At 39.0% G+C, this 14,354-nt stretch overlaps 3 protein-coding genes across 3 annotated transcripts; all 3 read left to right on the top strand.

The window, feature by feature from the left end:
* Positions 1-1,035: 1,035 nt before the first annotated feature.
* On the top strand, positions 1,036-2,289 carry LOC106303631 (40S ribosomal protein S10-1). The gene is made up of 5 exons (XM_013739922.1): positions 1,036-1,119; positions 1,224-1,272; positions 1,400-1,682; positions 1,759-1,888; positions 2,028-2,289. The coding sequence occupies exons 1-5, from the start codon at positions 1,117-1,119 to the stop codon at positions 2,106-2,108; spliced, it is 546 nt and encodes a 181-aa protein (XP_013595376.1). The 5' UTR covers positions 1,036-1,116; the 3' UTR covers positions 2,109-2,289.
* Positions 2,290-2,751: 462 nt separating this feature from the next.
* LOC106306132 (putative rRNA methyltransferase) lies at positions 2,752-6,693 on the top strand. Its single transcript, XM_013742609.1, has 11 exons — positions 2,752-3,275; positions 3,367-3,414; positions 3,502-3,660; positions 3,744-3,790; positions 3,862-4,018; positions 4,107-4,168; positions 4,387-4,573; positions 4,811-4,900; positions 5,054-5,193; positions 5,312-5,429; positions 5,514-6,693. Exons 1-11 carry the CDS (start codon positions 2,796-2,798, stop codon positions 6,483-6,485), a joined length of 2,460 nt encoding a protein of 819 aa, XP_013598063.1. The 5' UTR covers positions 2,752-2,795; the 3' UTR covers positions 6,486-6,693.
* A 3,194-nt stretch (positions 6,694-9,887) lies between these two features.
* On the top strand, positions 9,888-12,094 carry LOC106302033 (beta-carotene 3-hydroxylase 1, chloroplastic). Its single transcript, XM_013738546.1, has 7 exons — positions 9,888-10,389; positions 10,481-10,540; positions 10,622-10,693; positions 10,816-10,950; positions 11,393-11,518; positions 11,754-11,810; positions 11,902-12,094. The coding sequence occupies exons 1-7, from the start codon at positions 10,024-10,026 to the stop codon at positions 11,986-11,988; spliced, it is 903 nt and encodes a 300-aa protein (XP_013594000.1). The 5' UTR covers positions 9,888-10,023; the 3' UTR covers positions 11,989-12,094.
* Positions 12,095-14,354: the final 2,260 nt, after the last annotated feature.

The raw sequence follows: 14,354 nt of genomic DNA, 5'->3' as shown, positions 1-14,354 counted from the left end.
GGGGGGGTGTACACTTTGGTTGTGTGGTTAATAACACCACTACATGCAGGTATCTTCTCAATTTGCTTGTTCATTTTGTACTGGATCCTATTTTCCTTTCTTTTGTTTGATCATCCTGAAGGTTGCAGTTCATTTTGTACTGGATCATATTTTCCTATTTTCCTTTCTAACTACTGGTTTTCCATAGACCTGGGCATCCGGGTCCTCGGATCGGATTCAGGTCAGGTTTTGTCGGATCTGAGTCTTTCGGGTCCTGAAAATTTGGACCTATAAAATTCCGGGCAAATTTCGGATCGGTTCGGGTCTATAATTTCAGTATCCGTAAAATACTTGTAATTTTCGGGTATATTTCAGGTTTGGGTCGGTTCAGATATTTAGGATCCGAAGTACCCGAATTGGACCCGAAAGCTAAAAAAATATCTGAAAACTCCATAAATGTCCGAAAAACTGCAAAAGTACCTGAAAATTTATCCAAAATCACATCCGAAAACCTAAAAGATACCCGAAATTTTACCCGAATACCCGAATTATATATTTTGAAAATCTAAAACTTTACTCGAAATCTGAAATTATACCCGAATATCGGATCAGAAACTTAAAAAAATATCCAAAATATACCCAGTTACCTAAATATACCTAATATATACAATAAGTTTCAGGTATTTCGGGTACCAGATCGGGTCTCGGTTAGGACCCGGACCCGAACCGAGACACGTGAGTTTAAAAAAAACCCAACATGTACTTTAGCATGGATCCAGATCCGGATCCGAACCTGTATTTTCGAGTCGGTTCCGGTTCGGATCCTCGGGTGTGGATAAAATGACCGGGCCTAGTTTTCCATAATCCATTTTGACAGCCATGAATTCCATAATCAAAATCAATTGGTATGATGAGATTCAGAAATCTAATTTGGAACCGGTTTGAGTTAAATTGACTATCCAAAAAGGCCAGCCTTCCGCAAACAATCAATACGATGTTCGGCCCAAGAAAAGCCCATGTCATCTTTTATCTACAGAAAACCCTAGTTCCCTTTAGCTGAAGCTCTCTGCCTCTTTTGACCAAAAAAAATCAAAAGCTCTGTGCCCCTTTGCAGCGAAAACTCTATCAACAAAGACGATGGTACACACTCTGCTTTAGCTCTGTTTCTCTATTTTTCTACGTTATGTAGTGAAAAATCTTAACCAAGTATGTACTGATTGTGATCTTGTTCGTCCTGTTACCAGATTATCTCAGAGACCAACCGCAGAGAGATCTGCAAGTACCTCTTCAAAGGTTTGTAACCTTATTAACTGAGTAATGGTAGATGCTAGATCTAGTGAAGGTTTTTCATAAAGTTTGAATCTTTAGGATAATGAGGTAACTGTTGCAATGATTTATATCATTACCCTGGTTTCTACAGAAGGAGTATTGTTTGCGAAGAAAGATTTCAATCTCCCTAAGCATCCGTTGATTGAGTCAGTGCCCAACTTGCAAGTGATCAAGCTCATGCAGAGTTTCAAGTCCAAGGAGTACGTTAGGGAGACATTCGCGTGGATGCACTACTATTGGTTCCTGACCAATGAAGGGATTGAGTTCTTGAGAACTTATCTTAACCTTCCGTCTGATGTTGTTCCTGCGACTTTGAAGAAGTCTGCTAAGCCCATTGGTCGTCCCTTTGGTGGCCCACCTGGTGATCGCCCAAGGTAGTTTGGTTTCTATCTTTGTATCCATTCTAACATTGACTCATTTTGTAACATGGGTTTTGGGGGATTTTTTCAGAGGACCACCTCGCTTTGATGGAGACCGTCCAAGATATGGTGACCGTGATGGGTACCGTGGAGGGCAACGTGGTGGGGATGTTGGAGGTGAAAAGGGTGGAGCTCCTGCTGATTACCAGCCCTCTTTCCAAGTAAATCTCTCTCTCTCTCTCTCTCTAACCATCCCTAGTAGTTTTACCAAAAAGCATGTGAGATTTTCTTTCAAATGATCTGTCTTGTCAGTAGTTGATGAGTCTAACATTGCATATGTGACTGTTGTTTGTTTGACAGGGAGGTGGTGGTAGGCCTGGATTTGGCCGTGGTGCAGGTGGTTTCAGCGCAGCAGCACCATCTGGCTCTGGTTTACCTTGAAAGAATTGTTGTTATCGTTAAGCAATGGAAAGACATCTTTTTTATTTTTTTTGGCTTTAGTTTTGTTTTTGTAATACAAATCGGGAATCTATAATCTATCTATTTCTATGACTTTTGGTCTAAAGAAACTTATCTTGTAGTTTCCAGAATTCTTGTTGAAATGCACGTTTCTTATTATTTTCTGACAAATGAAATTTTTTTGGTAATATTCGAACAATACTTGTATATGGTTATGTCCAAACTGTACTTGTAAAGAGTAGCATGTTATGGAGCGTCAACCAAAATCTTCAACTTCTTCAGAAATCCATGATGGGTAAATACATTGGATTATACTTGTGCGTCTGGTTATTCAATTTATATTTACTGATTCAAAGTTTCATATTCAAAACCAAGATTCAAACATTTCTTTTGAGTGAATATCATTACTGACTCTTATGGGTGACACAATTAGTGAATTAGTTCAAACCGCAACTCTCTGGGTGAAGCCCATCAAAACGAGTTACATAAGGCCCGTTAGACGGTTATTGGAATATAAAAAGGCCCATTAAAAAAGAGAATAATGGGCTTAGACTCGAAAGAACGGCGCGCGTAGTAAACCCTAAACCCTAGCTTATATACAGTTCATCACCTTTCACCTCACAACCAAAACTCAACCCTAAAGAAAACAAAGAGAACTCTCACACAACAATGGGTAAGGGTAAGCTCAAAGGAAAGCATCGTTTGGATAAGTACTACAAGCTCGCCAAGGAGCGCGGCTTCCGCTCCCGTGCCTCCTACAAGCTCATCCAGCTCGACGACAAGTACTCCTTCCTCCACAAATCCCGAGCCGTCCTCGATCTCTGCGCCGCCCCCGGTGGTTGGATGCAAGTCGCCTTCGAGAAGGTCCCCGTCGGCAGCCTCGTCCTCGGGATCGATCTCGTCCCCATCAAGCCCGTCGGCGGCTGCGTCGCGATCCAGCAGGATATCACGAGGCCCGAGTGCAGGTCCAAGATCAAGCAGGTGCTCGAAAAGCACGGCGTCAAAGCTCTCGATCTGGTTCTTCACGATGGGTCTCCGAACATTGGTGGTGCCTGGGCTCAGGAGGCGATGAGCCAGAACGCTTTGGTTATTGATTCTGTGAAATTGGCTACTGAGTTTTTGGCTCCTAATGGGAATTTCATCACAAAGGTCTGAGCTTTGCGCTTTTGGGATTTGATTCGTTTTCTTCATTTGATTATTTTTTTTTTGACAATTGTTTTTCTTATCTCTGTGTGTGTAGGTGTTCAGGTCTAGAGATTACAACTCTGTACTGTTCTGTCTTAGGAAGGTATTTGTTTTACTTGTTGAATGTGATGAGGAGGTTTGTTTTTGAGGTTCTGGTTATTTACTGGTGGGGGTTTTTGGTTTGGTTCAGCTGTTTGAGAAGGTTGAAGTGTTTAAGCCGCCGGCTAGTCGTTCAGCATCTGCTGAGACGTATCTTTTGGGTTTGAAGTACAAAGCTCCTGGCAAGATTGATCCTCGTCTTCTTGATTTCAGACATCTATTTAAGGAGGCAGCTGAACCTACAAGAAAGGTTAGTTCTATTTTTATTTAGTGTTTTTTTTTTTTTTGTGTAGTTAAGATTTGTCTGTAAGTTAATAAATGTTGTATTTGTAGGTTGTGGATGTTCTTGCAACATCGAAGCAGAAGAGGAACCGTGATGGGTAGGCAATGTCAACTAATCTTGTTTTTGTTTTGTTTGTATGAAGTTTTAGTAACTGAGGATTATGTATAGGTATGAAGATGGAGAGTCCATTTTGAGGAGAGTTGCATCTGCTTCTGATTTCATCTGGTCTGAGAATCCTCTTGAGGTTCTTGGCACTGTTACTTCCATATCCTTTGACAATGAAGCCTCTCGACCTTTAAAGGAACATGAGTTGACTTCAGAGGAGGTACTGCTCTCTAATCTGCCATATTTTAACTAAGCCATGATTATTTCCATAAACCTGCTGGTAACCTTTTTTTTTTTTTTGGTTGCAGATTAAAATTCTTTGCGATGATCTTCCGGTTTTGGGGAAGAATGACTTCAAGCACATCTTAAAGTAAGAACTGTGTTGCTAGTTCGAATAATACCTTACATACTCAACCAGATAAAACATTGTGCCTAAAATAGGCTCTATATGGTGTCCGTGAATCTTAGGATTGTCGCGAGGGAATATATGTTTTTGTTATGACTCTCTTACCATTTGTGGCCAACCATCAATACGTTAGGAAATTGGATTAGTTTTGTAGCAGATACTTAACTCCCTTTTTCTTGTAGATGGCGAATGCAAATCAGGAAAGCTCTGACTCCTGAGAAAAAGGAAGTAGCTAAAAAGGAGCCTGAAGTGGAAAAGGAAGAGGAAAATGAGGATGATAAATTACTCAATGAATTAGAAGAGCTGACAAACGCAGTAGATCGCAAGAAGAAACAAGCAAAGAAGCTTCTTGCAAAACGACGCGCTAAGGTTAGTTTTTCATTTTTTTTGTTAAATTCCTATTTGCCATTTCCTTTGGTAAATTAGATAATCGTGTTGTTGCCATTGGTATAATTTATAATCAGTTGCTTTTCCACTGATTTCTAGGAAATTACGCATAAATTCACTTAAACTAAAATCACTTCATAAGCTGTTGTCAGTGGTCTTATTAGTGATGGATCATTTTGACCTTTTACTTCCTTGGCTAAATTGGATATAATTTGCCAGGATAAGACACGTAAGGCGACTAATCCACAGATAGATGCACTTGAAGATGGTTACGTGGACCATGATTTGTTCTCTCTTGCTGCTATCAAGGTATTCCAATTTTGTATCCAGTCTCTACGTTAAATTTGTTTTGTATGACTAGCTGGCATCAAAAGGAAGCTTGTTTTTCTATGATTCACATATGATTCTACTCCGAATTAGCTTGTAAACACGTAGAAATATTAATTTATTTATCCTTTGCAGGGAAAGAAAGATCTTATGGCAGTTGACAATGATGAAGATGATAATGTCAATACCAATGACATTGAGAACGAAAACCCTGGTGTTGTAGTCTCAGATGACTCCGAGGACAGTGGCCTAGATTCTGATGAAGAACGTAAGAGGTCAGGCTTCTGACCCCATCCTTTTCTGTAGATAATAGAATGTGTTTCAAGATTGCCATACCTTGCTCAAGTTCGTGTTGTGCAGCTATCTCACCTTATATACTTTTTAACATTGCAGATACACTGAACAAATGGAAGAGGCTTTTGATGAGGCATATGACCGGTACGTGGTGAAGAAAGAAGGAAGCGCAAAGCAAAGGAAGCGTGCTAGACAGGCACACGCTGAAAAGCTGGAGGTAACTAAATATCATTGCTTACCCCTCATTTTTATGGATGCTACAGTTTTTTTGAATGACACATTTTTTTGCTTGGATCTGCAGGAGGGTGATGGAGATGAAGAAATGAAACTAGATTACGATTCAGACATGAATGTAGAGATGGATGAGGCGAACCCTCTTATGGTGCCACTTGATGATGGAGAGACCCAAACAAAAGAGGAAATATCCAACCAGTGGTTCAGTCAGGACATCTTTGCAGAAGCGGTTGAAGAAGGAGACTTGGGAAAAGATGACAGTGACGACGACATGCCAACTAAGAAGAACTTATCTAAAGCCGAGAAGAAGAAGAAGAAGGCGAAAGCAAGCGTGTTGTCTGATCAGACTTCACTCGCTAGCTCTAAGAAGGAAGACGATTTCGAGATAGTCCCTACGCCAGTCACCGATTCGGACTCTGATTCATCCTCAGATGATGACGACGTTCATACAAAAGCCGAGATATTGGCCTGCGCCAAGAAAATGCTGAGGAAGAAGCAGAGAGAAGAGATGCTCGACGATGCATATAACAAGTACATGTATGCTGACGAAGGTTTTTTGCCCAAATGGTTTTTGGATGACGAGAAGCAGCACAGACAACCGATGAAACCCGTCACGAAAGAAGAAATCAACGCAATGAAGGCTCAGTTCAGAGAAATCAACGCTCGTCCAGCCAAGAAGGTGGCAGAGGCCAAGGCAAGGAAGAAGAGAGCCGCAGCGAAAAGATTGGAGAAGGTGAGGAAGAAGGCAAACGTAATATCCGACACAACGGATATATCAGACCGGTCAAAGGACAAGATGATAGACAAGCTGTACAAGAAAGCAGCGGAGCCGAGGAAGCCGAAGAAAGAGCTGGTTGTGTCAAAGAAAGGAGTTGGGGTTAAGGTTGGGAAAGGACAGAAGAGAGTGGATAGGAGGATGAAGAGTGATGCTAGGCAACGTGGAGGAGGCAAGCCTGGTAGGAAGGGGAAAAAGAATGCCTCTGGTAATAAGTCAGGCCAGAAAAAACCGAGGGGTAAGAGACCCATGGGCGGCGGTTAAGTCCTCGATGGTTCGGATGTGTCGCAAAAGGAAGTTTTGTTACCGTGTACCGTCGTAGTCTGGTATATCTATTTTGAGCACACTTCTTGACGTTGTTTTTTAATTCTTAAATCAGTACTTTGTGTTTTTTATCGAGTCCCAAGTTAAACACTCACTGGAACTCTTATCTTGTTTATGAAGAGGTACCGTAATGGTAATGCTTTCAATACGTAACTTGTTACTTGATTGCTGGTTACAAACTGAGAGGAGTTTGTTCCATGAAAGTTCTTATAATTTCAATTTAGATTCACAATAGTGATGACAGGACCATAGGTAGTTGCTGAGTTTCCTCGTGACCCTGACGGCTTTACTCAGGGACTTGTTAATGCGGGAGATGAAACACTGTTTGAAATGATCTAAAAGAAAAGAAAAATTGTAATAAATACAGGAGACGTCTCCTAATTAGGGATTACAAGAGACGTCTCTTCTCTTCCTATATCTCTTCTTCTCGTCTCTGCTGTCTCTCTATCCTCTCTCTCCTTCTCTCAATTGGATTCTTGAACTCATCTTCCCCATCCACAACCATGACTGAGGTAGAGAGAGAGAGGAGAACTTATTCTCAATTGTTATTTTGAAATTGATCTGAAGTCTTGTAGAGAGAGGAGAAGTCTTCGAAGTTGAGACCGACGTTTCCAGGTTGGATGTAGGACTCGACGGTGGACTTGAGGTCGGAGAGATTGGCGTTGAGGCCGAGACGAGAGAGAGCTTGGCTTAGCTCCTCGAGGGTGATGAAACCGTCGCCGTTATGATTGAATAAGTCGAAGATGCGTTGGAGACGAAGAGCGTTCAAGCTCGGGCTTCGTCGGACAACATTAAACTCATAGACAAAGAGCTCAAGTAGTTTCTGTAAGTAGTTTAATCATCTCTTTGTTTCTTTGTTAGTGGTCATCACCTAAAGTGGAATCCTTGTGTTTTGATCTTGGAAACCTAATGAAGAAACTGCAACTATTATTGAGGATGAGGATGATGATAGTTTTGATCTTGGCTCCTTGTGTTTAGAACAAGGGTGTAAAGCTGGTTGCTGCAGGGGACAAGGATGGGAACGTTGGATTTTGGAATCTTGATTGTCAGAACGAGGAAGAGGATGGTGGTGTATCTGTTCAAGCCTCACACTTATTCAGTTACATGTCTTGTCTTTCAACAAAACTCTTTCTCAAAGGTATAGTCTTTATCTTGAAACTTTGGTCGGAGAGAAAAAAGAAAAAAGTTAACATCTTTTGTGAGATTGTGATGAGATCAACCAAAGTTATGACTTTTCTGATGTCTATTGCATGTTGGGTTTTGTGTTTTGGTATATGACTTCTTCTTGTTCAATCCATTTACGATATATATATTCTTCTCTTGATGTTTAAGCTTGGCTTTTCCTTTAAACTAGGGAGTCTGGTGACCCTGGCAAAAGGAAGTCATACTTACCCTTGGAGAAACAGTTTTTGATTACGAGAAACCGTGAATCTGAGCTTCTTTTCTGTTTGATTTGTTGTTTATGTATGCACATTCTCTTACGTTTATGTTTTGAACAGTACCTTGCCTACGGAGAGCTGCATCTGTGACAGAGGAATATGAAGCTGCTGGAGGAGAAGTGTTGGTTGATGATGAAGATGATGATGGTTGACTGGCTACACACGGGAAACCGAAAGGTGAAGATTAGTTTAGTGCTTTGCCTAATCCATATTTCTCACATTTAATTTTTTGTCTTTATATTTGATACAGATAAAGGCAACGAAGATGAGAACTTGCCGTCCATGGTGCCTTGTATATAAACGAGAAAAGCAGTATACGATCAGTACCAACGTATTTTGGAACTGAGGAAGAGGATGATGATAGTCCAGATATGGAAGAGTTTGATGAGGCTGACAATGTGGTGGAAAATGATACGGTGCGTTTCTTTTGTTCATTGGTCTTTGATGAATGCCTTTTAATCGTGCACATGAATATTCAAGTTTCTAGGCATGTGTAGCTGTGTTTTGCCTTCGAACATATATCTCTTTTTTATAGTTTCTTGGTCTATCAGTAGTTGACAAATTTTTCTCTTCCTTGAGTCAGGTGACTCTTCAGTCAACTTATCTTGTGGCTCATGAACCTGACGATGATAACATTCTCCGAACTCGTACAAATGATACTCAGCATAACGTAAGAATCATGTCTTAACATACCCAACGAATTTCCCACTGCTTTGTTATCTTGATTCTCTCATTCTTTTGGCTTAATAGCAAACTCATAACACTTCACTTCACTTAGCAAAATCATAACACTACAACATTTTTAAGAAAACAATGTTTAATTTTTTTTTTTTGTTTTAATAAACCTTAATTAAGAGACTAGCATTGGAGCACAAAAATGTTAGTCTCTTAAAAGAGTTTCTTAACACACATTTATTGCTTAAAAGTAATATAAAATAAATAAGAGACCCTAATTGGGTATTTAGGATAATGATGCCCTTAGTAACGCTTTTTACACTTATCTTAATCTTGTACTGACTGAACTATAGGTATCTGTTGAATGTCATTGCATGGAACAGCGACAAGCAACGCCTGTTTGGTATAAATCTCTTTATAGTCGTATGATATTTTGAGTCTCGGGTTATGCAGTAAGGGGGAAACTGTGGATGAAGATTTACCTAATCAAGCTAAAACAGGCATCAGAACAGATCACGCGACAATGCTTGGTATGAAATGAAGATACAGATGCTTACGGTTAGGTTGTAATTGTATTCCTAACATTAGGAGGTGTAGTGTAAACTTGAGGTCCATGGCCCAAGTTGCATTTACAAGTTTGGTATCTTTCTTTTTTTTTTTTTTAGCAAGTTTGGACTTTGGACCGTTTGGTATCTCTCTATACATTTTGGAGTGGTCCAAAAAAATGAAATAAACAAAAGACAAAGATACTATGAGGAATTCTGTGAACCAATGGAAAAATGATACGTAAAGACCCATATGCCCAACACTATCTAAGCATCAGCCTCATATTAAATGGATGCAACTTGCAAGTAACTTGTTGCTTTCCTTTCTGTTCTTTTTGTCTTTCCTTCCCATCTTATATACTAATTTACCCACAGATTTCATTACATTTACCTACACATAGACATAGAAACATAATCTTTTGATTAACTATTAAAACAAGAATATTTGTACTATTAAATAGACATTAAGACTGTTAAAATTTACAAGATTTCATTTACGTTTATTCTTCATATTTCCTAATTCTATAAATGTCTTTCAGTAAAATCGTGTGTAAATTAATATTGTGATTTTAAACAAGATAAAGTAGAAGAAGGGTGGGGTAGGTTAGTGGGAAATTTCATTACACGAAACTAAACCGTCCTTCACTTGTATTTATTTAATTTTCAAAGTGTCTTTTTGTTTTTTCTTTTTAATAATAAAAGACCCCAAAACAAAATCCTAGGCTGCATTGCATTTAACAACCACATCTCTTTCTCTCTCTCGCATAAAAGGTGAACCACCAGTCAATCACCAGGTACTCTCGGAGCTCCTTCTTCACCATGGCGGCAGGTCTCTCAACCACCGTAACATTCAACCCGCTCCACCGCTCTTTCTCATCCTCCTCAAGTGTCCGCTTACACCACCCAAGATCCTTAACCGGACTCCCTTCATCTCTCCGATTCAGAGGCTTCTCGGTCTGCTACGTGGTTGAGGAGCAGAGGCAGAGCTCTCCCGTCGACAACGATGAGAGACTCGAGAGCAGTAACGCCATAGATCCCGAGCTCCTAGCGTTGCGTTTGGCTGAGAAGTTGGAGAGGAAGAAGTCCGAGAGGTTCACTTATCTAATAGCCGCAGTGATGTCGAGCTTTGGTATCACTTCCATGGCTGTTTTGGCTGTTTACTACAGATTCTCTTGGCAAATGGAGGTAATAACCAAAAAAATAATAACGAAAAACTCAATTCAACTTGAAAAAGTTTCATAACTGTTTTTTTTTTTGGTTATAAAAAATGAATCAGGGAGGTGCGATCCCAATGTCAGAGATGTTTGGTACATTTGCACTCTCTGTTGGTGCTGCTGTAAGTTCTCAAACCATTTCCAAATTTTCTTTACAAACACATACACAGTTTGTCTGAATTCAATGAATATTTGTCTATCAGGTGGGCATGGAGTTTTGGGCAAGATGGGCCCATAGAGCTCTCTGGCACGCTTCTCTTTGGAATATGCATGAGGTTAGTTTCCTTTTTTTTTTTTTTTTGAACGAAAAGGTTGGTTACCTTCAATTCTCATACTGACTGACTATTCAATTTCAAGCTACTTAATTTGATTTTTCTCCATTTTTTTTGGGGAGCAGTCACATCACAAACCAAGAGAAGGCCCCTTTGAGCTGAACGATGTGTTTGCAATTATAAACGCTGTTCCTGCGATTAGTCTCCTCTCTTATGGTTTCTTCAATAAAGGACTCGTTCCTGGTCTCTGCTTTGGCGCCGTATATCATCTCTCTCTCTCTCTCTATAGGCAAACTCATTTGTCTATATACTCTCACAAACAACTATGCTAAAAGGATTTTAAATCTTTAACTAAGTGATTAGGCTATTTTAATACAAAATTAAACATCAGTTAGCACATTTCGGTGCCTTTTTGTTAGTACTAAAGGTCAAAACAATTAGTATTTTATTCTCTGTGGACATTAGGCTTAAAGAAACGTATCTCTCTTGCAAGATTTTCTGTCTCTAAATTATATGTATTTTATTTTACTAAAGACATTGGGATCTTCGGTTCATGTGATGACAATATAGGCTCGTTGGCTTTCATTAATACCCCATGAGACTAGTGGTGGCTTACTATGTCTTTTGTTTTCCGCTAAAAACGCCGTTATGTTGCGTTCGCGTCTGCGTTTTTGCTCTAAGTTGTTTCTCTCCTTGTAACAGGGACTAGGAATAACGGTGTTTGGGATCGCCTATATGTTTGTCCACGATGGTTTGGTGCACAAGCGTTTCCCCGTAGGTCCCATCGCTGATGTCCCTTATCTCCGGAAGGTCGCTGCCGCTCACCAGGTATAACTCATTGACTTGATCGGTCAACGACAAAAGTATAAACAGTTCCTTTCCCAAAATAGAAACGCATTTCGTTGCAGTCTCCTGAATGAATAGTATTTTATTCTATTGGTTTTTAACTTTTTATCCATGCGCTTTGTATATTTGTGTGGCGTTAAAAATATTAAACAATGTTTTCGGCGTTCCTAGTTATTGATTTAGAAATTTCATACGCTCGTTCATGATGGTGTTTCAGCTACATCACACTGACAAGTTCGATGGTGTGCCATATGGACTGTTTCTTGGACCAAAGGTGAGTTTTTTGATCTGCTTTAGATTCTCAATCTTCTAATTTATGTTGGTCTTTAATAATTTAATTTTGACAAATGAACTGGTGATTCTAGGAATTGGAAGAAGTTGGAGGAGATGAAGAGTTAGACAAGGAGATTAGTCGGAGAATCAAATTATACAAAAAGAGTTCGAGCTCTTGATTACTTAATTAAAAACAAATTTTACTTCTCTTTTTTTTTATGGTCTTTTGTCATGATCTGAAATACGGTCTTTGTTGATAAATCATATATGCCGATTTTGATTTTTAATTATAAAAGTAGAAAATTAGGCTAATACTACATAAACACACCATTAATCCTCTTAGCTAAAAGTAAATAAATATAAACATACCAACTCGACTGACAATTTATTAGACATATTTTATTCAGTGAATAACAAGGCGAGACATTATAGATCTTATACTAAATTGGAATAAATTGAAACATATTTTGACTTGCACTAGGAAATCTTTTGCTTATGCATGCACTTTTGCAACCAACAAGTTAATAATATTCATGCATCTACCCAAATTGATGTTTCTGGATGTTCTTCGTCACGCAAGTTTATTTAAGCTTACGTTCATAGTATGGCCCGCTTCTTCGCGCGATCTCGTGGAAGATGGCGCCATCGAACGTTGCGTGTAACGTCATGATTCATTAATGTTCAAAATATAAGAAAAGGTTGAAATCAACTGCTGCATGCAATCACTCTTATCTCTTTTTTTAACAACATCAAAGATAGAAGATGAATAAGGAGACCCCTAAACGCTCACTAATTAATATGCAAAATGAATTAGTATGTAATTAGTGATCATTAGTGGAACTGGAATAAATGTTCTTACACTTCAAACACTGAAGCTTTTGCGAGTGAGTACAACATAAGAATATACTGTAGAAGACGAGTAAGAAGACACGTACAGTCTAGAAGTTGTAACCACTGTACAGTCAAAGATATATTAGTGCTATCTCTTTATTACTTAGCGGTTGAAATCATAAAAAGGGAAATGATTCTTTAAAGATAAAGCTATGGATACGTGTTACGTGCTTAGTCTGTTCTATTAGAACTAACTCACTTTAATTTCACTAAGTGGGTACATCACAGTATTATCTCATCATGCTCACCGATTGTAAGTGGAAGTTTATTATGTACACTCCCACGACACTACCCAATCAAATCCCAAGAGATAAGAGGGAGACCAAATTATTAGATTATTCGTAATTTAGATGGTGAAAAGTGGGAAAGGATGAGAATGAGGTGGCGTGGACGCATAATTAGATTATGACATAAACGTGCGATATAAAAAACTCGATGATAGCTTCTTTTTACACAAATAGGAAGTTCGGTACAGCTTTTGACTAAGAAGCTCCAATATAACCAATAACGCACTAATCAATAATCAATCCTAAATATTACACATTTTGTTAGAAAGTCTAGTGTTTTGTATTTCTTTTTTGCTGTTGTAAAGTTTAAGATTCATTCGTGGACGAATGGTAAGCCTTGTGGCCACTCCACCGACCAAAGTGACGTTATATAATTTTTAAACGTAACCAAAATGAGTTAAACGCGTTTTGAAGTGTCCATTTTCCAATCCACAACAATCTTATTAAGGTGTCCAACTTTGCTACGTGTCTTAGTGACACTTAAGTTAGCTGAAAATCAATACAAAATAATATAATAATTCTTACGCATCAAATTGTTCAGAGTCTGAGTGAAAGTTACTTATGCAAAACAGGTTTAATCCAACAAACAGGATGAAACCATATACCAGACCTATTAAACCCAAAAAAACGGATGAAACAATTAGTCGAATCAATATATACTAACCAAAGGTCACGTCTTGCAATACAAGCATGCCGAAGACCATATATACTAACCATACTTTAGGACACTTCTTGCTAAACTTTGTTGGCAGAGGAAGCATAAGTGAAGATCATGTTTCTTAAGAAAAGCTAATGCAATATTTAAGGAATTCTTCAAGATGATCTAACGTGTGCATGTGTGTGTTAGAAAATGCTTATCTTTTTTTACTTGAATAATAGATCCAAACATGAGCTGTATTGCCAATAGGCACAATTGAAAATTTGAAGATCTTGAGATTCGTTGATGTTGAATTAGAAACGTGTCCTGTGCACCAACAACCTAATTATGGAGTCAGGACTCATAATGGAGGGGTTGGGGTCGGTGCTCTGTATAGCTGTGAACATGGGGTCCACGGGGCAGGTAGTTTCCACGGAGCGGGTTGTCACAAAAGCCTTATTCAAAGGCAATGCTGCGTCCATAAGCTCGGGCTGTTCACCTGTATATCATCTTTACGGTAAAAGACAAGGGAAAATGGTAACAAAAACTATACATGCTGTTCTTGTTTTCCTCTCAATTGTCTTAACCAGTGCCGGCCTTGAGGCCACGCCAACCAAGCAATGGCTTCCAGCCACAAATTTTATAGTATTTATTCGGCCACATAATTACGAATAATTCCTTTGTTGTAGTGGCAAATTGCTTTCTCCTCTTTTTTAAGTAACATGGGTTC

Source organism: Brassica oleracea, chromosome C7 (assembly GCF_000695525.1).
Source record: "Brassica oleracea var. oleracea cultivar TO1000 chromosome C7, BOL, whole genome shotgun sequence".
NCBI classification, from domain to species: domain Eukaryota; kingdom Viridiplantae; phylum Streptophyta; class Magnoliopsida; order Brassicales; family Brassicaceae; genus Brassica; species Brassica oleracea.
Note: the sequence above shows the minus strand (reverse complement) of the source record. Positions and strands in the feature narration are given on the sequence as shown.

What these genes read in the sequence shown, in the direction of transcription:
- LOC106306132 (XM_013742609.1), top strand. Translation starts at nt 2,796, where the DNA reads ATGGGTAAGGGTAAGCTCAAAGGAAAGCATCGTTTGGATAAGTACTAC. An exon ending in ATGAGTTGACTTCAGAGGAG is followed by an intron (nt 4,019 to 4,106) that starts GTACTGCTCTCT and finishes TTTTGGTTGCAG; the next exon opens with ATTAAAATTCTTTGCGATGA. An exon ending in TTGCAAAACGACGCGCTAAG is followed by an intron (nt 4,574 to 4,810) that starts GTTAGTTTTTCA and finishes ATAATTTGCCAG; the next exon opens with GATAAGACACGTAAGGCGAC.
- LOC106303631 (XM_013739922.1), top strand. An exon ending in CTGCAAGTACCTCTTCAAAG is followed by an intron (nt 1,273 to 1,399) that starts GTTTGTAACCTT and finishes TGGTTTCTACAG; the next exon opens with AAGGAGTATTGTTTGCGAAG. An exon ending in CCACCTGGTGATCGCCCAAG is followed by an intron (nt 1,683 to 1,758) that starts GTAGTTTGGTTT and finishes GGATTTTTTCAG; the next exon opens with AGGACCACCTCGCTTTGATG.
- LOC106302033 (XM_013738546.1), top strand. Translation starts at nt 10,024, where the DNA reads ATGGCGGCAGGTCTCTCAACCACCGTAACATTCAACCCGCTCCACCGC. An exon ending in GATTCTCTTGGCAAATGGAG is followed by an intron (nt 10,390 to 10,480) that starts GTAATAACCAAA and finishes AAAATGAATCAG; the next exon opens with GGAGGTGCGATCCCAATGTC. An exon ending in CACTCTCTGTTGGTGCTGCT is followed by an intron (nt 10,541 to 10,621) that starts GTAAGTTCTCAA and finishes TTTGTCTATCAG; the next exon opens with GTGGGCATGGAGTTTTGGGC.